General features: G+C 41.2%; 2 protein-coding genes across 2 annotated transcripts in view; one reads left to right on the forward strand and one right to left on the reverse strand.

Moving 5' to 3' along the window:
- XBP1 (X-box binding protein 1) overlaps nt 1-4956 on the forward strand; it is a 5496-nt gene extending 540 nt beyond the window's left edge. The window contains 6 exon segments of the mRNA XM_008569828.1: nt 67-131; nt 1153-1249; nt 2209-2337; nt 3345-3380; nt 3383-3490; nt 3803-4956. Of these exon segments, the coding sequence (XP_008568050.1) occupies nt 67-131; nt 1153-1249; nt 2209-2337; nt 3345-3380; nt 3383-3490; nt 3803-4354 (987 nt within the window). The 3' untranslated portion in view covers nt 4355-4956.
- A 6548-nt stretch (nt 4957-11504) lies between these two features.
- On the reverse strand, nt 11505-21257 carry CCDC117 (coiled-coil domain containing 117). The gene is made up of 5 exons (XM_008569829.1): nt 21157-21257; nt 20127-20180; nt 14616-14840; nt 13995-14132; nt 11505-11775 (listed from the first exon to the last, which is right to left on the reverse strand). Exons 1-5 carry the CDS (start codon nt 21255-21257, stop codon nt 11538-11540), a joined length of 756 nt encoding a protein of 251 aa, XP_008568051.1. The 3' UTR covers nt 11505-11537.
- Nucleotides 21258-21666: the final 409 nt, after the last annotated feature.

The raw sequence follows: 21666 nt of genomic DNA on the forward strand, positions 1-21666 counted from the left end.
TCTTGGAGGTGATAAATGAGTTCAGCACAGTAGCAGGATACAAAATCAACACTCAAAAATCAGTAGCATCCCCAGGCACGCAAAAGACAGCGCCTCACGCATCTGAGCCCCGAGGAGAAGGCGCTGAGGAGGTGGGCGAGGGGCCAGGGTCTGAGACCGGAGTGGGTTGGGGGTGGGGACCGGAGCCGGGGGCTGACCGCAGCGCTCGGACACTCGGCCTGGCCGGTCCGGTGCCAGCGTGGCGCGGGGCGGGGCGGTGCAGGAAGACTGGACTGACCGGAAACGCCGCGCTGGGTGGAGTCCAGGGCTGCCCAGGCCATGACCAGAGCTGGGGATGAGAGCAGCTGGGTTCCAGGCGCTCTTACTGTGTGACCACAGACCGGTCGCTCAGCCTCTCTGAACTCGGGCTGTAACATGCAGTCGATTAGCCTTCTTGGTTTACCTATTTTTTTGGAGGGGCGCGGATCTGAAATGACAGCTGTTGAAAGGGCTGGGAGCTCTGTAAGACTCACTAGTCAAGCTCAGTCTCTGCGTCCTTAAAATGGTACCTGCTTCATGAGGTGGTTGGGGAGATAGACATGCGAATAATATGCCTAGCACTTAGTCTTTCGTAAATGTTCATTCTTTTATGATCGTTGTGCCTTTTGTGGTGTGTAAAGTGTCTCCTCGGGCCCAGTCATCAGGGCACCGCTAGGATATCAACATTCGGGCGAAATGGATCAGCCTCCCTTAGCTGAGTTGGGTTTGAGGAGAAAGGGTTTATGTCACAGCGCCGATTGCACTAGATTTAATCAGTCCACGTTGGAGGACTTGGAGGAATTGGAGTCAGGAAGCGGCAAGGGAGTAGAAGGGGGAGGACGAAAGTTTCTTATGATGCAAGATGAATAGTGCTGTGTCCAGCCCCCCTGCTGTGGCTGGGAAGACACTGAGGTGGATGGCAATATGGGAGAGAATAAAGCAGGTCTTCAAGCTAGATTGACAGAGGCTGTATTTTTTGTTTGCTTTATTGAGGGGAGGAGCCTGAAGTGTATTTTACCAATAGTCTGCCTTATACTGTAAATTAAAATGAAAGCACCAGCTGGCCTAGTTTTCAAATAAAGATATAAATAAGTTTTGAGATGACTCAGTGTGGTATGTTCCTTCTCTTCTCAGGAAACTGAAAAACAGAGTAGCAGCTCAGACTGCCAGAGATCGAAAGAAAGCTCGAATGAGTGAGCTGGAACAACAAGTGGTAGATTTGGAAGAAGAGGTAAAACTACTAAGGCCAAACACTTTTATCCATTGTATATCCTTCCCTGGTAAATGCTCTGATATTTGCTGCCATCCCAAGTTGTTTCATTCCCTTTTAGAGTACAATTGAATATGTAATGAACACCTAAATCTAGGATAGGTTAGATAGGTAGTTGGTGAAGTAGTGAAGTTTGTTGACAGCAGAAGTGATTGAATCCCTGGCATTTGGTGTTATATCTGTCTCAAAGTTGATGAATTCAACAATGTTTAGTGAGTTAGTGCTAAGAAATTAGCAAGGACAGATAGGAAATCATTGCTTAAACTTTAGATTCTTCCTAGGTTGGCCAAAAATTCACTAATGGTTCCCTTCTTCTAGGATTCATCTATTATCTAATCTAAAGTTATTGCCAGTTACACATCTTGAATACATAGAGATTTATATTGTTCTTTTTCAAGTTTGAATCATTAGCTAGTTTTGTAAGAAACATGAGTCATTCAGCAGGAGTGTTTTTGTTTCACTTACTTCAGTTTTATAGTCCACAACTACCACTTTTATTATTACTTGCCAGTTCAAGATAGGATTTTTTAAAAATATCATATCTAAATTAAAGCCACAAGTTACCCTTTGCTGAAGTCTATATTAGTAGGTGGAGATGTTGTGTTATTTTTGACCCCACGAATAACACTTATAGGACTTTTTTTTTGGTGGCTGGTCAGTACTGGGACCTGAACCTGAGAGCTCGGTGTTACAAAGCTATATATACTCTAACCAACTGAGCTAACTGGCCAGCCATAATACTTCTTAAATAGCTTATTTTTCATAATTACAGCCTAGCCGCCTAATACCTACTATGAATAACTGCATAGAGTTTTCCAAAAGTTCAAAAAGAAAAGGAAACTAATTGTAGGGAAACGTTATCAGGTAGATTAAGTGAAAGGATTAGATCTGGTAATAGCCTCTTATGAATTTTCTTCCAGAATCAAAAACTTTTGCTAGAAAATCAGCTTTTACGAGAGAAAACTCATGGCCTTGTAGTCGAGAACCAGGAGTTAAGACAGCGCTTGGGGATGGATGTCTTGATCACTGAAGAGGAGGCAGAGGCCAAGGTAAATAATCTCCTTTATTTGGTGCTGTATTTGAGAACTCGTTCTAGGTGACATGATCCAGTGTTTATGTTTATAGTCTGGATCTCTTATCAAAAGTGTTCTAGAAATTTTCCTTCAGGTTTAAAACATTTCCATACAGGCAGGGTGTTCTTTCTTTAATGACACTTATTCATTTTTTAAGTGTGTGGTGAACAGTACTAAGCCTAATAATTAAAATCTTACATGGCTCTCTAAGAACAAGTACTAACAAATGCCAATAGCCAACAAGATGTAGCATGCAAACATTAAGGAGAACCAGAGTAAGAGAGCCAGTCCAATCAGATTTTGAATGCTACTAAAATTATAGTAGTTTTGATGAATAATTATTAGTAGGGAAATGATTCATTGTGATAAGTGACACCTCTCTGATAAGAGAAGGGTGATGTATGGGGTTAAGTCTATGGATTATAGCAAATTCGATGACAACACTTAAGTGGTCTAAGATTGACAATAGGGCAATTGTACTCTGTAAAGGTAATGTTCAGGAAGAACTTAAAAATATTATTTAAGGACTGGCCAGTTAGCTCAGTTGGTTAGAATGTGGTGCTGGTAACACTGAGATCAGTGATTTGGATTCCTGTACTGGCCAGCCCTCAAAAAAAAAAAAAAAAAACCCCAAAGGAACTATTCAAAAAAAATTCTAGGCTTAAATTACTACAGAACTTTATTATTAAAGAACGTTATTATTATTGAGAATTCAATTAGGATAATATTTATCAGTCCTGCCTGAATCTTTGGGGAGGAAAAATGTTTCATTGCACAGAAAATCACAAGGAAAAGTTAGTCTTACCTCCCCTGTTTCATCTCCTGAGGAGGACATAAGAAAACGGAAATAACAATGATAAGGGAAAGATTTCAGCTCTAAAGGACAGTTTTCTAGCATTTTTGAAAGTTGTGAATCACAGCTGCCTGGTGATCATTTCCTTGGGGACTTGAGGCTGTTTACTCACTTTGGTCTTTCCTCCCAGGGGGATGGAGTGAGGCCAGTGGCCGGGTCTGCTGAGTCCGCAGCACTCAGACTACGTGCACCTCTGCAGCAGGTGCAGGCCCAGTTGTCACCCCTCCAGAACATCTCCCCGTGGATTCTGACAGCGTTGACTCTTCAGACTCTAAGGTGGGGATCATTCTGACTTACTAAAGAGCTGTAAAACTAGTTAATTCCATCTATTTGATGCCTGATTATCCCTCACCAGATAGATGAGGGCAGGAGAAGTTAGTTTTGATGAGATTAGAGGTGAACATCGACTGCCTTCCTAGTTCCAGGTGATTTAGGATGTGGAATGAGGTGTAGATAAATGGGTCTGGTGGGCCCTGAGGTCATCTTATAATGATTAATTTACATTATGGAACCAAGTACTAAATGTTCTAAATAGATTCTCAAGTACATTCTCATAGTTATACTTAATCTAATTTTTGCTTCTTGCAGTCTGATATCCAGTTGGGCATTCTGGACAACTTGGACCCAGTCATGTTCTTCAGATGTCCTTCCCCAGAATCTACCGGCCTGGAGGAGCTCCCAGAGGTCTACCCGGGAGGACCCAGTTCCATACCAGACTCCCTTTCTCTGTCAATGGGGACGTCATCAACCAAGCTGGAAGCCATTAATGAACTAATTCATTTTGATCACATATATACCAAGCCCCTAGTCTTAGAGATACCCTCTGAGACAGACAGCCAAGCTGATGTGGTAGTGAAAATCGAGGAAGCACCTGTCAGCCCCTCAGAGAATGATCACCCTGAATTCATTGTCTCAGTAAAGGAAGAACCTATAGATGACTTCATTCCAGAGCTGGGTGTCTCAGATCTGCTTTCCAGCCACTGCCTGAAGCCATCTTCCTGCCTGCTGGATGCTTATAGTGACTGTGGATATGAGGGCTCCCCTTCTCCCTTCAGCGACATGTCCTCTCCACTTGGTGTAAACCATTCTTGGGAGGACACTTTCGCCAATGAACTCTTTCCCCAGCTGATTAGTGTCTAAGGAGTGATCTAATACTGTTGCCCTTTTCCTTGACTATTTCATGTCCTGGAGGATAGCAGAGAAGCCTGTCTATTCTTCCTTCAAACAGCCAAAGTAGAGAGTGTACAGTCCTAGCAAATTCTTCTGAAGTATTTGTCTGTTCAAACCTTACAGATGACCCTGAATACTCTTTTGACATCCAGCAGTCTAAGGTATTGAGGTATATTACTCTAATTCAGAACTACAGCTTTGAGGTTGTACTTTTATCTTAAGGGTGGTAGTTTGCCCTAAAATACTTATGTAAGGGTCATTGGAAAAGTGCTGTAAAGTAGACATGGAATTTATGAATGGTCCTTTATCACATTTCTATTCCTTCTTTGCATCCCAGGCTTGCCTCCGATATGAGGTCCTTTAGTTTGCATCTGCAAGCAGAGAGAACACCCACCTGAGGGGGCTCCTTTCCCCCACGTACAGTTCAAGTAAAGATCAAGAATCTTTTGTAAAATTATAAAAATTTACTATGTAAATGCTCGATGGGATCTTTTCCTGCTAGTATAGCTTCTGGAAGGTGCATTCTCCATTTATTTAAAACTACCCTTGCAATTAAAAAGTGCAATGCAGTGTCCTTGTTCTTCGATTTCTTCTAGGGTTGTAAGTCTTATTTTCTCTCTAGACCATTTTAACTGTTTGCTGCGGTAGTAATTTAATCCAACTAAAGTGAGCATGCCACATTTTTTTTTTTTTTTTGCCTTTTGTCTTTTTTCCGTGACCGGCAACGGATCGCAACCTTCAGTGTTGCCCCCATACCGGACTGGGGACCGGCAATGGGATTGCAAGCCTCGGTGTTGCTCCCGCGCCTCGCTCAGCCAGCGAGCGGAACCGGTCTGTATGTGGGATCTGAACCCTCGGACGGGAGCGCCGCCGCACTTCCCAAGCGGCGCACTATCCAGTGCGCCACGGGGCCGGCCCGAGCATGCCACTTTTTAAAGTGACTGATGTCTTTTCTACCTTACTGTCTGCTTCAATTCTTGACTGCTGTTAAGTGATATAACCTACAATTTGAGTGATTACTATCTAAGACAGTTTCTTAGCTTAATTGACCACTGTCTCAACTAGTAAGTGGCAGAACCCTAACCACTGTTATATACTATACCATCTTTTTTTTTTTTTTTTTTTCTTTTTTGTGACCAGTAAGGGGATCGCAACCCTTTGCTTGGTGTCACCCGCACCACGCTCAGTCAGAGAGCGCACCGGCCATCCCCATATAGGATCTGAACCTGCAGCCGGAGCGCCGCTGCGCTCCCAGCGCTGCACTCTCCCGAGTGCACCATGGGGTCAGCCCTATATACTATACCATCTTATAAACATTAGAGGACATGCCATCAAATACCAGAATTCTCTTGCCATTATCACAGGGATTAAGAGTATTTTCTAGACTCAAACTCCCTGATTTCAACTCTGCCCCTGGTGAGCTGAGTAACGTGGGGATGTGTCATCACTTATTTTCTCATCTGTAAAGGGGAATAATAGTATCTCTAAAGGTTGTTGAGAGAATTCAAAGAGATGATGCATTATAAGCATAGTATATATGCCGGGCACCATCCTAAACACTTGAAAGTTAGCTATTATCTCCTATCCACTTTGGAAGAGGTTTAATCTCTTAGAGAATTATATTTATTTGAAAATTTGTTGCACAAAAGAATCTAAACCTGTTTAAGAAAAAGTCCTGGAGGGCTGACCCCGTGGTGCACTTGGAAGCGCAGTGGCGCTCCCGCCGCGGGTTCGGATCCTATATAGAGATGGCTGGTGTGCTCACTGGCTGAGCGCGGTGTGGACGACACCAAGCCAAGGGTTGCGATCCCCTTACCGGTCACAAAAAAAAAAAGACAAGAAAAAGTCCTGGAGACAGTAATACAACCCCAAAAGTAGAGACTTGTTGACCTCATCCTTCATGGTACATCTTTTCCTTGGGAATCTTCTTACAAGACATCAAAGGACTTCCCTCATTTCCAGAAATTATTTTACCTATACCAACAGACGGAATCATTCTTTGCCAATTTAGCATTTAAATATGTTCCCTATTCAGACTACCTGTGGAGAGGTCAAAATGAATGAGTACACAAAAAGGCAGGATTCAGAGAATCCCAAATAGCAAGGCAAATAGACTATAATTTCAGCCAAGTACGAAGGAGCGTTTAGTGTGACTGGAGGTGTGTCCACAAGCACACCTGAAGGCAAGTCAGCCTAAGATCTGGATGCTGAAGCCAGCACCCAATTTTAGTGGCTCAGCAATGCAAGCTTGCTTAGGCTCTAAGTTTCTGTATCGAAAACTTAAAGACAGCTTCCAGCTGTCCCCACGATTAAAAACTTCATTTTACTTGATTATAATTCTGAAAACTTAAGTGCCCAGAATCTACTTAGGGATTGTAAAGGTATATGTAATTACAGATGTGTTTTAACCTCCATAAAGCAAAAGCATCTGGAGGTTGAGGCTCAAGTCATTTACATTCAGTGACATCACATGAAAGAGGCAGCTGTAAGGGCTGGCCTGTGGCTCACCTGGGAGAGTGTGGTGCTGATAACACCAAGGCCATGGGTTTGGATCCCTATGTAGGGATGGCCCATTAGCTCACTTGGGATGAGTGTGGTGCTAACAACACCAAGCCAAGGGTTAAGATCCCCTCACTGGTCATCTTTTAAAAAAAAGAAAGAGGCAGCTGTACTAACAGGACAAACATAACCTGTAGGTTATCAAGGTTTTCATTTCCTGCACAGATGGATGAAAATTACTGAACACTGCTCATCCTTGAGAAAACACCTGGTATTGAAGGACATTTTCATATTGAAACGTTTTCAAATTGAATGGTTAGAACTAAAAATCAATGTCTTCCCACAAAACCAAAGAAAGATTTCCATTAAATGCAGAGTTGTCTCATAATTGAAATTAATGGTGCAGGTAACAAAATGCACACCATTTCCCTGGGCCTTGTAACACCAATCTACATCTGCCTCCTTGCTTTTCTATTAGATATACTACTGAGGCAGAGACAAAGTAAGAACAGTAGGCAGAAGGTAATACTGCCCACTTCAGGCATATTTTAAGGAATCAGTTAAATTCTAGTCTCCTAAGAAGTGAATCTGTACCCTTGTGACTTTTTAAGTTCATTAAGGGACAAGAAGACTGGCTTGTTTACCCACCAAACAGTTGAGAGACATCATTGTCTTGCTGGTGCTGTAGTTCAAACACTATGCTGACTACATCTACTTCATCTATAAAATGCCACAGGTAGTCTGGTGAACTAGGGAATTAACAGCTGGAAGATGTGAACTAAACTAATAGACACTAAACTACACTCCCTCAAGGAGTTTAATGTTAAACTGCCTGCACCATCCTTTATTGTAGATTATTTAATAAAATCTAAATGACAACACTTAGGTACTGCTACAAAAAAGACTATAAAACCAACTGGGCAAGTGGAAAGAACACTGGACTTGGTGAGTTCCAACTATAATTAGATAATTGTCCCTATCTACTTGGGCTTTAGCTTCCAAACCTGTAAAATGAAGAAATTAGGTAACTTTTAGCTGTGATTCCCAAATTTTGGTTAACAAAAGAATATCCTTTGTTCTGTAACTGCAACCCAAACTCAACTCCCCCTGCCCAACAAATCACGGATCCACATTTATCAAAGAATGGTTGTAAATATGAAGGCAATACTGCCACCCAGTGATCTGTCAACTCTTAAGAAGCCATGTAACTGAAGACAAAATTTTCTATTCCTCATTTTTTAAAAGTCCCAAACCCCTCTCTGCAAACTCTATGTACCATTTCCAACTACACATTTGAACATTTTTTTTTTTTGTCCTTTTTGAGACCGGCCGCACCGCGCTCAGCCAGTGAGCGCACCAGCCATCCCTATATAGCAATCTGAACCCATGGCCTTGGTGTTATTAGCACCGCACTCTCCCAAGTGAGCCACAGGCCAGCCTCTATGCGTTTTTTTTTTTTCCTTTTTGTCTTTTTTACTGACCGGTAACGGGATCGCAACCCTCGGTGTTGCGCCCGCACCTCGCTCAGCCAGTGAGCGGGAACCGGTCTCTACATGGGATCCGAACCCTCAGCGGGAGCGCTGCCGCACTCCCAAGCGGCGCACTCTCCAGTGCGCCACCGGGCCAGCCCTCTATGCATTTTTAAATAGCAGAACACATTCTGCCTATTTTGGAAGTAGCTAATTCAGTTATGAAACTTACCTTTAACCCAACAAAATCATCCCTTCAGGATAAATTTAAGTAAGTCTCTCACTGATACAAATGCTGCTTCAACTACAATTTAGAGGAAAGCAGAGATATTATTTCATTTACTTAAGGGCAGGAATCAAATATTTTAAGTCCAAAACACTTAAGAAGTTTTATTGAAAATGGTAAAATACAGAAACACCAGATTCTCATTTCCAAGTAAAACTGACAGCATATTTCAGAACCTTCCTAGTACCGAACCATTCTTGTCACTACTAAAAAACAAAGCTAAGTTCCAGACCTAAAACAACAAATGAACCTGGTGGTAAACATACTTCTCATGGTTCTAGCCCCTACCCTAGTTATTCTTCTAAATTTTACATTTTTATCTTTTCAAGAATGAGTAGTTTTCTTATAAACTGATTAAAATTTGTGAGAACTGGACTTACTTTCTTCGTAATTACAAAAAAACCCAAAAACCATACACACCCTATTCAAACTCAGAGAAAATATACATTTGTTCATTAAAGCTCACCTGCTTTAGATAACTTTTTCTCTTTACACATTAGCATAATAAGCCAATGTTTGATCCATGCTACAAAAGCTATACAAAATGAAAAGACCTGTTAATTCCCTAGGGAAACCTTAAGGCAAAAGCAAAAGCTTTATGCTACAAAAGAAAAACAAAAAGCAGAGGCATTGGGGCTGTGGACACGGCTCAGATGAATAAGCACCACAAGGATGAAGACAATTTTTGTACAAACATATGCAAGATAAAGTCCAAAATGGAACATGAAACATTCATTTTCCTGCAGAAATATTTATGTCAGATAACTTGACTCCTCAAACAAGTTCTGTTTGGATTTGTCTCCTATATTTACCAATAGTATCATAGCCTTGTTTTTCAGGGCTCTTTTCTCCTCCTTTTCATCTTGTAGGCCTTTGATTAGAGGCCTGCCCAACAATTCCTACACAAGACAATCTTGGTGTGTTTTGGAAATATATCATCTCCCTTTCCACCCTAACACTGGGACTAACTCAAAACTCTGGGAAGTCACTTCATGTTTTTGACTTGTATTAGAATAAATTTTTTTAAGTACAAAGATTTCTTTAAGGCTACAAACTTTACAAGTTGGTCCCATTAAACAGTGACCTCAAGGCAGGAATTTTTCAAATGGCATGAATCAAACACTTGCACATTTCAACAGAATACAGTTTACATTCATCTCTAAGTCTGAGATTAAGAAACTATTAGCTGGTTTCCAACTGGTTTCAATACTGGTTTGAAGTTCGAAAAATCTTACTGTGTAGACATTAAATATGTTGTTTAAATATTAAACATTACATCTTTTCCTGACTATCCAGACAGAAATAGAGAAAGTAGGAACAACAGGCTGGAGAAGAAACAGTCCAATTAACAGACTTGTGACTTCTACACCAACTGCAACAAGGGGAGGGATTTCAGTGTGGGCTTCAAAAAAATGCCTGGAAGCTGGTTTCTAAAAATTCACCTATACTTGGCATAAACCATTTTTTTCTACAAAAGGTATCTGATTCCTACAAAGGGGGAAGAAATCCAGAAAACAAAACAAAAAGAACTGGGATGGTCTCCTGTTGTGTGATGGAAAGGCCAACATCACAGTATTATACTCATTTAATAACTTATAGTGAATATTCTGTAGCAATAAAGGAATTGTCATTTTATTTTGCACTATAAGTCCTTGCCGCACAGAAGAGCTCTTCCTGAGAAATGTAAAACTTCAATCCTGGTTATCCCCAAAGGACACCTTGAGCCTGGTTTAGTTAGGTATTCAAGAAGATGAAGATTTCCTGCTGGCAGGAAGCTATTCTCCACTAATTTTTAGGATTACTTAACAATAGATTAAGCACCAGACAAACTGGCTGTTTCAGTAAATTCAGTGTCACTTGCCCATATACTCTCAGTTAATTATTCATTAAGGGTTTGAATCCCCATACCTGCCGGCTGCCTCCCCCCCCCCCACACCCCCAGTACATAAAGTTGTAATAGCTATTTAATTTTTTTTAAAAACCAGTTTTCTAAGTTAACATTAAAAAACAACTTGCTAATACAAGTACAACCTTTTTTTTTTTTTTTTTTTTAAACTACAGACGCTATCAATGTTGGATTTAACTAATACAGCGTTCCTTATTAGGATTAACTAACGGATGCTTCCCTCACAATTTGCAGATAGTTACCTTTTTAACTATCACTCAAAGTTAATTAAGTTGTAAACATTACTGAATAACTGGGCCTATCAATAATGCAAGGGAAATCAAGGAGCAACAGTAGCACAAGGCAAAAGAGCCTTGAAGGAAAAACCTTTCCTTTGTATTTTTATGGCATTTTCAGAGGCAAAAAGGAGTGCCACAATGCTATTGGCTATTTAATCAATACAGCTACATTGAATTGACAAACAGTATACAAGTTTCAGGGCCTCTGTTAAATTTCTTAGCAATACATTTAAACTACTGCTTTCTTCCCTCCTCCCCAATCATATATAGTAACCACTGTAAGCAGCCGATATCTACAGACTAAGCTGTGATTCAACTGTCAGGGTTCAGTTATAGGAGCATCCTTCTTTCTTAATCATCTTTTTTTCAACGTGAGGAGAATATTTTCCAAGTGTCTGAATGGTTTAGACACTGTGGCAGGTGACTTAATCACTCTTCTACATATAGCTTCTATACTTGCCTTTGAAAAGACTGTAATCTAACATTCCTTTAAAAAGCTCTGTAGGAAACTGCTTTTCTCTTGAGACAAGCTTCCTTGGCAAAAAGTTGAATTCAATAAATGGCTACCCAAAATGAGAGTCCCACCCCAAATCACAGGTGGAGGTATTATTACACCCGTTTCATAAAACTTTCAAGTCCCTATGCTACACAAGTAGGCTCATGACTGAACACAGGAGGCTTCTAAAACTTGAGAACTTTAGTATAGAAACTGGTTCTAGAGTTCCATCTCTTCTTCTGTGCTAGCAGCTGTCTCCACACTATTGTAAAGAGGCATCCCTGTTTGCCGAGGTTCCAAGAACAGTTCAGTTCTCTGAGGGAAGGTAGTGCCAGCAACTGCATGCTTAGTTTGGCTCTCTCCTGCATAGTTCTTAGCATTAGATGATGGCTTTGGCTTATCAGAAAGGAGTTCAGGGAGAGGTTTCCAGAGCACAAGCTCCATGGAGGGACGGCTCCTAAAACATAAAATACAGAATTTTATCAAAAATTTTAGGACATTTTTAAAAAAGCTATATATTGATTTTTTTTTTGTCCTTTTTGTGACCGGCCGCACCGCGCTCAGCCAGTGAGTGCACCAGCCATCCCTATATAGGATCCGAACCCGCGGTGGGAGCGCTGCTGTGCTCCCAGCGCCGCACTCTCCCGAGTGCGCCCCGGGGTCGGCCCAAAAAAGCTATATATTGAAAAGCTAATGTTTGCTACCTGATACCTTAAAGAACTGATGGCATCAAAATGGGATTTAGGACAATCCAAACTGATCTTTAGAAAGACCACTCAAATACATAAAATCTCACAGTTCTATACACATTTTTCACCAAAACAACTGGTTGTACTGATGCCGTGACTAAAAGTAATATAAACAGCCAATGTGAAAGAGCCTTTGATTTAATGTTTTAATTTTTTTAAAAATTGTGGTATTAGCAGATCTGGGTTGCTATCTTGCACTAAATCACTATAAATGAGGGCTGGCCCGTGGCTCACTTGGGAGAGTGTGGTGCTGACAACACCAAGCCAAGGGTTAAGATCCCCTTACCAGTCATCTTTAAAAAAAAAAAAAATCATCACTATAAATGAAAATGACACACTGGACAATCACATTACAAGTATCAGATATCTTTTGCTTGGTATAGCTATGAAGTATAATGCTGTGCAGTTAAGCCAAAACGATTATATCACACACAAACCCCTCCCACTCCTGTGGCAATGACAGTTTCTGGGACCCAAAGGCAAGTAAGGTAAAAATAAAACACAAACGGGCCGGCCCGGTGGCGCACTGGAGAGTGCGCTGCTTGGGAGTGCGGCGGCGCTCCCGCCGAGGGTTCGGATCCCATGTGGAGACCGGTTCCCGCTCACTGGCTGAGCGAGGTGCGGGCGCAACACCGAGGGTTGCGATCCCATTGCCGGTCCCCGGTACGGGCGCGACACCGAGGGTTGCGATCCCGTTACCGGTCAGTAAAAAAGATAAAAAGGAAAAAAATAAATAAATAAAAAAATAAAACACAAAGGATGAAGCTGCCCCCATAGATTAGCTTCTGGAAGACCACCAAGAGCAGAAAGTGCTAAGTTTTAGGCTGGAAGGCAATGTGACCTACTTACTTTTAGCTACCCTCAGGGCTGGGTAGGTAATTATAAACTCAAGTTAGGGTGCTAATGCAAAACTTCTGTGATCTAATAGCAAGAAGCAACTAAACTTCAGGGCACAAATCACTTCCATTGTGTCCAAAGCAATAATGCTTCATCAACCTGGCACCACTGGGACTGGTATATTAAGAGGCTTTTTCAGATACCCAAAACTTTACCTTCACTGAGTACCAAAACTATATAGTCTTTTCTAGGCAATACCTAAATGGCACTTTGTAACGAGACTACCATTTTACATATCGAATAATGAGGATTTGAGATAATTTAGGAGCAGGGACTATGGGATTACAGGGCTAACCATTAGTTCTTATGTTAATAGGCCTCAGGTCACTTTGCTTTTTAGGTTCTTGTGTTTGCTTTCCAGTTCCCTCTCTTGTCCTCACACTGTTGTCACTACTTCCTACTAGCAGTCTGTTCTGCTCTCACTTACTATTTCTGTGTTTCTACTCTAATGATCTAGGAAACCAGATGACTGAGTTTATTAAATAAACTGTTTAGATTAGAGCAAAAGAGCTCTGCTAAAGGCCCTGAGGGGCTGTTATGAACCAAGAATATGAGCTTTGATTTGTGGCCTTCATGATAACTATTTTGACTGCTGGGACACCTTATTTTTCTGTTGCCTAGACATAGTTGTGTTCCTGGATAACTGAGAGAGCCAGGTAACAAGGCTTCAAATGTGGTTCCTATATCCTACCACAAGAGTTTAAGAGAATGGGCTTCTCTCTTGCCAGTCCTCCTATTTCCAAAAATTAGACTGGAGAGTATTTCAGAACTTTACAAGAACCAAAAGGTAAGAAGACAAGGCAGTCGCTCCTGCATATTTCAAACTCCTGATTACACAACATTTTGCTCATCCCCAACGAATGAAGAAAAAGCCTGTCTCCAACATGGTCTGATACAAAATCTACTATGCTTTTACTTGCCCAGTGATCAGGAAATAAAGAGTTGGCTAGGATAGGATGGACAGTGTCTAGAGACACTGGGTTTTCCCTCCAAGATCAAAATTAAATGGAAATCAGTTACTAAAACTTACATGGACTCAATCATTTTCTTTGTAAAGACTTCATCAAATTCCCTCTTCAAACCTGTTTTCATGGTATCAGAAAGGACAAGACTGGGGAGATGGTTGGCATTTCTGTCAGCTTCAACTTCTTCATCTTCGTCAATTATCCTAAATAAGTTAAGGCAGCAGAAGAAGAGAGAAAAAAAAATTTAATCAAGCTATTACATATTCTTCTAGTAACTGGACAAAGATTTAAAAATAAAAAAGGATAAAAGCAACAAGTGCTATGGCAAAAGACAAGTAAAAAAATAAGGCTATACTGGGGTGAAAAAAGCATACACAGTAAAGGGTTGTTCAACATTTAAGAAAAAAGTGTTACATATGATGTGATCAAACTTGAAGACTCTGTCCCAGAAAACTATCTCATAAACCAAAAGTTAATATTCAGAGATAGTAAGTGAAAATGCTTAGTACAGATCTATGAGAAGAACTCACTTTAATTTAAAGTATACACTTTGAATTCTCTGATTTTTATAGTCTCAGAGAGGTTGAGGATTAAGGTATCACTAAGTGATGAATTAAACTAGCTTAAAAGAGTAGAGATGTTCCACAGGAACAGCAACAAGCCAGCTATATACACTGCTCATTTACCTGTCCTCAATCTCCTGAAGCCGCCTTCGAGCAACTTCACACTGGGGTTCTCCAGTTGTCTGATCCATTTCTTCACAAATAACATCTAACATGCCAGGTACAGAAAGGCCACTAGGGCATGGATTTAGTCCATGACCCTCTACATCCTGATGTGCACAAAGAATCCAGTCATTAGGACCACCACAAAGCTCTGCTTCTGTTAATCTTTTCTTTCTTACTGGACAACTGGAAAAAATAAATAAAAGAAAAAATTCAATAAAAACTCCAACTACTATAAATGAAATGTATATTATCCCTATCTCTAACCAAATTTTTGTATGAAAAAGCTCTAGCTTTCTTGACAGTGTGTGATTACAAGATGGAAATCATGCATTTTTTTTTTTTCTGTCATTCTCACATCCTACCTGAGATGTTTCCTTCTACTGCTTTTCATCAAGTGTTCAGTATGGGAACTTTAAAGTCATTCCTACCAATTTGGCTCTGGAAAGGTCAAGTGGGAACTAAAGAAACCAAAAATAACAAAAAGGAGCAATTCACAGTTTTGTCATACTGCTGCTGCTCCATCAAACATACAGACAGGTGGCCCAGCAGCTCTCCTATATTCCCTTAGGGTAAAAATGTATGCCTCATCAACTCTGTTCCAAGTACTACAGGTGCAGGTGATAGCACTGATTTCTTGGTCCCCTTCAAAATGTCAGAGGTTGTCATTGGGCTCCATCAGTCCCTGACCAATAATGGGGTCCAACTTTCCACTTTTCTTTCACTTTGCAACATACTATCTTTACTTCCTAGACAAATTTGTCCTTCATAGAAACCTTACAATCCATCAAATCCAAGATCTTTCTTTTACGGATTTGGAAACAAGGACCTAGAAAAGCTAACCTGGACCCTCCAAAGTGTCACAATAAAACAGTAAGTTAGATGTTCGGGACCAGACCCCAGAACTCCTGAATCCTACCTTTATGCCATTTTTACTAAATCCCCTTGCCTTCTTAGGGAGGTTCAACTGTTCAAACGCTTACCATGAACTAGTATTTGCAAGGACTACAACATGCCCAGTGTTTAGTTGAAAGCTGTCTGAAACTAATTAAATAGACAACCGGCCCTGTCCTATCTAAGTATTTAGACCAAAAGTACTTTATTGCCTGGACATAAGCAAGTGGAGCCTCAAGAGCAGGACACATTTCTGTAACCAAAAAAATCATTAATGGCTACTACAGCTTCTGCTTCTCTAAACTGAAGGTCAAAGGAAGCAGCATGTACTTACAAGGAAAAATTTCTATTCTATTTACTGTGAAACTCAACATTAAAGTTTCTGGTGATATAGGGGCCGGCCTGGTGGCGCACTGCTACAGTGTGCCGCTTGGGAGCGCGGTGGCGCTCCCACCGAGGGTTCGGATCCCACATACAGACTGGTTCCCGCTCACTGGCTGAGCGAGGTGCGGGAGCAACACCGAGGGTTGCGATCCCGTTGCCCGTCCGGTCCGGTACGGGCGTGACACTGAGGGTTGCGATCCGTTGCTGGACACGAAAAAAGACAAAAAAAAGGGGGGAAAAAAAAAAGTTTCTGGTGATATAAAATCTGACAAGTAATAATGCTCTCTCAAACCTAGATTTTTTGTTTTTTAAAGATGACCGGTAAGGGGATCTCAACCCCTTGGCTTGGTGTTGTCAGCACCATGCCCAACCAGTGAGATAACCGGCCATCCCTATATAGGTTCCGAACCTGTGGCCTTGGTGTTATCAGCACCACACTCTCCCAAGTGAGCCATGGGCCAGCCCTTCAAACCTAGATTTTTGATCAGAAACAACTATTAAACAATATATTTGCTTTATAATTAGTTTTAACTCATAAGAAATTATTAAGAATGTTTAGCTAATATTTCTGTAGTATTTGGATAGTTTAAACATATGTGATGTTTTGGAAAGCAGAAAAGGTTCCTGTGTTTTCCAAAGCAATACCAAGGCAATAAAGAACATAACTATTGCCTGATCCAGTGGTTTTTAAACTACAGCAACTTCCAAATCTACTGTTTTATGAATCTATGTATCAACAAGTTTAGAAAATCCAAAGTTTCTGGTGGCCAAAAAAAAAAGCATATCCAAAGTTAAAAAACAACAAATTTAAATAAAACGTATGCAACACACACAATAAACACAATAAACAGCTAATTTTCTTAAGAAAAACTTCTTAAAAATCAATAAGAAAAAGACCAATAAGCCAATAAAAAATTGGCAGAAACATTAGCAGTTCACACAAAATTAAACACAAATGGCTTAAAGGAAAAGATGTTCAATATTTCTTATAACGAACAAATACAAATTAAAATAGTGATCTAATTTCTTTACTCTTTTTTTTTTTTTTCCTTTTTGTCTTTTTTTGTGTCCGGCAATGGATCGCAACCCTCAGTGTCGCGCCCGTACCGGACCGGGACTGCCAAGGGATTGCAACCCTCGGTGTCGCGCCCGCACCTTGCTCAGCCAGTGAGCGGGAACCGGTCTGTATGTGGGATCCGAACCCTCAGCGGGAGCGCCACCGCACTCCCAAGCAGCGCACTTTAGCAGTGCGCCACCGGGCCGGCCCTTCTTTACTCTTATCTATAAAATTCTACACAAAGTACATCAAACATACAACTTAAATAATTACACAACAAACATGCATGAAAATTTCATCTAAGATACAGAACACTGCCAGCATCCCCAAATGGTAATCTATTCCCTACTTTCTAGAGGTAAACACTTCACTCTCAATCTTTTACGGTAATTACTTTCTTTTGTAAAAAATACATTATCACATACATAGGTATGCATTCCTAAACAATAATGTCTACTTCTGCCTGTTTTTGAACTTTATATTTGGGGAATTATACTGTAAATAAGGGATCTTCAAAAAGTTCATGGAAAATATGTATTATGAAAAAACTATTACATGGATTTCAAAATATTCTTGTACCAAAATAAACTTGTACTAATGTGTGAACAGGATCCAGTTTGAGTCACTAGGAAGAATAAGACATCAGTTTGAAAAGAGCCCCTATTACAGCAATATAAATTCTGCTAAAATTGAAGCAAGCACGAACGTCAAATTTATGGCGAAGCTTAGGTGGAAGAACGGTGAAATCACTGATACTTAAAAGTTTATGGGGACAATACTCCCAATAAATCAGCAGCTAACAAATGGGTAACTCATTTTAAGAAGGGATGAGACAATGTTAGAAATGAAGCCTACAGAGGCATACCATCCACATCAATTTGTAAGGAAAAATTAATCCTGTTTGTGCCCTAACTGAAAAGAATCGACGAATAGCAGCAGAAATAACAGCCAACACCAAAGACTTCTCAAATGGTTCAGCTTACACAATTCTGACTGAAAAATTACAGTTGAGCAAACTTTCCATTTGATGGGTGCCAAAACTGTTGGACCAGATCAGTTAAAGATAAGAGCAGAGCTTTCAATGGAAATGTTAAACATGTGGGATCAAAATCCTGAAGCATCTCTTTGGAGAATTGTAATAGGAAATGAAATATGGCTTTACCAGTAAGATCCTAAAGACAAAGCACAATCAAAGCCATGGCTATTAAGAGGTGGAAGTAGTCCAGTTAGAGCAAAAGTGGCCCAGTCAAGAGCAAAGGTCATGGCAACAGTTTTTTGGGATGCTTAAGGCATTCTGCTTGTTGTTCTGGAGGGCCAAAGAATGATAGCATCTGCTTATTATGAGAGTGTTTTCAGAAAGGTAGCCAAAGCATTAGCAGAAAAACACTCAGGAAAGTTTTGCCAATCTTTCTCCACCACGACAGTGCTGCTTGTTCTTCTCATCAAACAAGGGCAATTTTGCGAGAGTTTGTTTCTATGGGAAATCATTAGGTCCTTACAGTCCTGACTTGGCTCCTTCTGACTTCTTTTTGTTACCTAATCTTAAAAAATCTTTAAAGGGTACCCATTTTTCTCTAGTTAAGATATAAAAGACTGCACTGACAGTGAAATTCCCAGGACTCTTGGTTCTTTAGGGATGGATTAAATGTCTGGAATCACTGCTCTCAAAAGTGTTTTGAACTTGATGGAGGTTATTTTGAGAAGTAAAGTTTATATTTTTATTTTTATATTTTAATTCCATTTTTCCATGAGCTTTTTGAAGTCCCTTTGTACATTCTTGTGATGCTTCTTTTGCTTATATTACGCTGATAAGACACATAACCTTGCTAAGTGAAGTCTGTTTTTGTTTTTCCTGTATAAAACTCCATTGCATGAATTTATAATTTATTTTATCCATTTCACTACTGAGGGACATTTGGGTTGTTTCCAGTTTTGAGCTATCATAAACAAGGATGCTATGAACTTTCTTGTACGTTTCTCCTGGTGTGCAAGTGTATGAACTTCTGTAGGGCACATAGGAGGGGAATTGTTAATTAAAAGGGTACTCGGGCCTTCAAATTTATTAGATAATGCCAAACTGTTTTCCAAAGTGCTTGTACTAATTTACACTCCCACCCATAGTGTTTGATAGCTCCAATACTCTCCAGTATCTAGCAGTAGAGTAGTATCTCATTGTGGCTTTAATATGCATATCCCTAAAGACTGATGAGGTTGAACACTTCTTTATTTGGTTGCGCATTTGGATATCCTCTCTGAGGAATTCTTCCACTTCTTTTTCTGTTAGACTTCCTGTCTATGAGATGTAATTTTTCACCTATCAATTAAGAGGCAATTCAAAAGTTTGAAAATATAGTTCTGGTAAGACGATGGAGAAAAAGGCATTCCCATTGTTAACAGAAGTATAAGCTGGCAACAACTCTTTTTCCAAATGTAAAATGCACACATTTTGAGACTCAGCAATTCAACATTAAGGAATCCATTCACCTACTTGAAAATATACACTGGAACTTCAAAAGAATGGTCATAGTAGAATTTGTAATTAGATTAGAAATAACTTGGAAATCCATCAATAGGAGACTGGTTAATTATCTGTATCTAGTTCTATGATAGAATTCCATTCAACTGTTGAAAAGAAATTAGGTAGAATTCTATGTGCTGATATGTAACAAGCTACAGGAGTAAAATGCAAAGATCAACGTGTTGCACAGCGTGAACAGTATCTTCCTACAAATGCAAAAAGCCAGAGGTATATGATTATAAACTTGCAAGTTTTTAGATTATCTTTCAAAAGAGACACAAGAAACAGGTAACAGGGGTTGACCCTGGGGAAGAGAACTAGGAGTGTGGTGAATAAGACTTTTCAATACGAATCCTTTGACTTCTTTTACTTTGTACATCTAATATTAACACGGCTCAAAATTCAAACATTACAATCAGTTACAAAGCTAAAAGTTTCCCTCTGACCTGCCTGCCAGCCACGGTTATTTTCCCTAAAGGGCAACCAATGTTACTAGTTTCTTGTGCCTCCTTCCAGAGACATACCTACTATTTTACCTTCTCTCTTAAAACAAGTAGTTCAGGACATAACATAGGTTACATTAACAGTGATCATAAAGAGAATGGCCCCTGAAACTTACTCATCATCCTCTTCCTCCTCTCGCTTGTGTTTCTTTTTACAACGACCTGAAAAACTGTTGAAACAAACAAAAATCAGTCAATTGAGAAACTGATTTGAGCTGTGTTTTCAGCATCCTTTCTTGCTCCATTTATTTTGCTCACCTCCAACATACCACATGTCCCTTTCCTTGCAGAGTGGAATAGATACAGGTCACAAGGGAAGTCAGGTAATGTTGGGTGGTCCCAACATAACCAGACATTGATATCTAAACTTGTCGTTTTGTCACGGTATTGGGAGACACATTTGGGAGGACCAACGCTGGGAAGGGAACAAGAACGTGGTTCAGGCACTGTGCTAAGCAAGCACTTTACTTCCAAGATCTCACTTTTCTGTCCCCATTTGCGGATGAGGAAACTGAGTGTCCGAAAGGCGCTGAAAGTTGTTAACCTCGGCGGCCGCGCCGCAGTTTGGAAGGGCAGGGGACACCTGGACTCGAGTCGCCCAGGTTCCAACTGGAAAAGTTTCGCTTCTTGCGGGCGCAGCCGGGCCAAGGTTCGAGCCGGATTCCCGGGCTGTGCGACCTCAGGAGACTCACAGTTAACGTATCTGGAGCTGAGTTTCCTCATCTGTAAACTGGGCTGAGAAGCCTCCGGCGGAGGGTCGTGGGGAGGGTTAACGAGCCCGCACCCGCCCGCTCGCCCTTAAGCATCTGGATTAAAACATTTGGAGCCCTTAGAACACTGTGTGGCACTCAGTACACACTCATTAAATATCGGCTATTAATTACTTCTTTTTTTTTTAATGGCAGCTGGCCGGTATGGGGATCAGAACCCTTGACCTTGGTGTCAACACCACGATCCCAAGCGAGCTAATTGGCCAGCCCCCGTCTATGTTTTAATATAAATGAAGGTGGTGATGCCTTAGAACAGCATGGAGGATCGGGAAACGCCCCAGAGCGCATCAGAGAGGTACTGGCAAGCCTTCCAGCCTCTGCCTGGGGCATGAAGAAATGGGTGACAGCATCTCCTCTTTCGGCTTGGCAGACGGGCTAGCAGGGGAAGGCCCGGCCGGCGAAGGCCGGAGGCGGCTGTAGGATGTCCGAGCTGCCGCTCAGGGGGAGGCCGCTGAACGGCCGGCCGAGCGCGGCCATGGTCGGCGTGACGACGAGGCTGCGACCGCGTCCCCGGCCACCCGCGTCCCCAGGCCCTGCAGCTGCGGCCACCGTGACTCCTGAGAAGCGCCCGCCTCTGAGCCCACTTCCGACCCCACGTCACGCCTTCTAGAACCCTCCACCCCGCGCCGCCCAGGGGCACGCCGGGATTTGTTGTGTGTGGAGGGACGCTGCCGCGAGGGATGCCGGGAGTTGCAGTCCTAGCCGACCATAAACAAGATGGCTGCCTCTCGACTTACTCGCTAGGGCTTGAGAAAGGAAGAATATCGCCGAGGTCTGAATCCTTACTCCGCAAGTTATGTTATTTCTCTGTATCTGTTTCGGCAGTAGTAAAACAGGAATTTTTTCTTAACCTCTGGAATTAACGTCTCTGGAGATGAGTTTCCTC

Source organism: Galeopterus variegatus, unplaced genomic scaffold (genome assembly GCF_000696425.1).
Source record: "Galeopterus variegatus unplaced genomic scaffold, G_variegatus-3.0.2 Scaffold535, whole genome shotgun sequence".
Classification (NCBI taxonomy): domain Eukaryota; kingdom Metazoa; phylum Chordata; class Mammalia; order Dermoptera; family Cynocephalidae; genus Galeopterus; species Galeopterus variegatus.

Excerpts from the sequence above, each read along its gene's own strand:
- CCDC117 (XM_008569829.1), bottom strand. The coding sequence starts at position 21,257 with ATGGCCGCGCTCGGCCGGCCGTTCAGCGGCCTCCCCCTGAGCGGCAGC. Across the intron at positions 20,181-21,156 it reads GGCCGGGCCTTCCCCTGCTA|TTTTTCAGGTCGTTGTAAAA; the intron begins GCCCGTCTGCCA and ends TTGTTTCAACAG. Across the intron at positions 14,133-14,615 it reads CTTCAGGAGATTGAGGACAG|GATAATTGACGAAGATGAAG; the intron begins GTAAATGAGCAG and ends TAACTTATTTAG.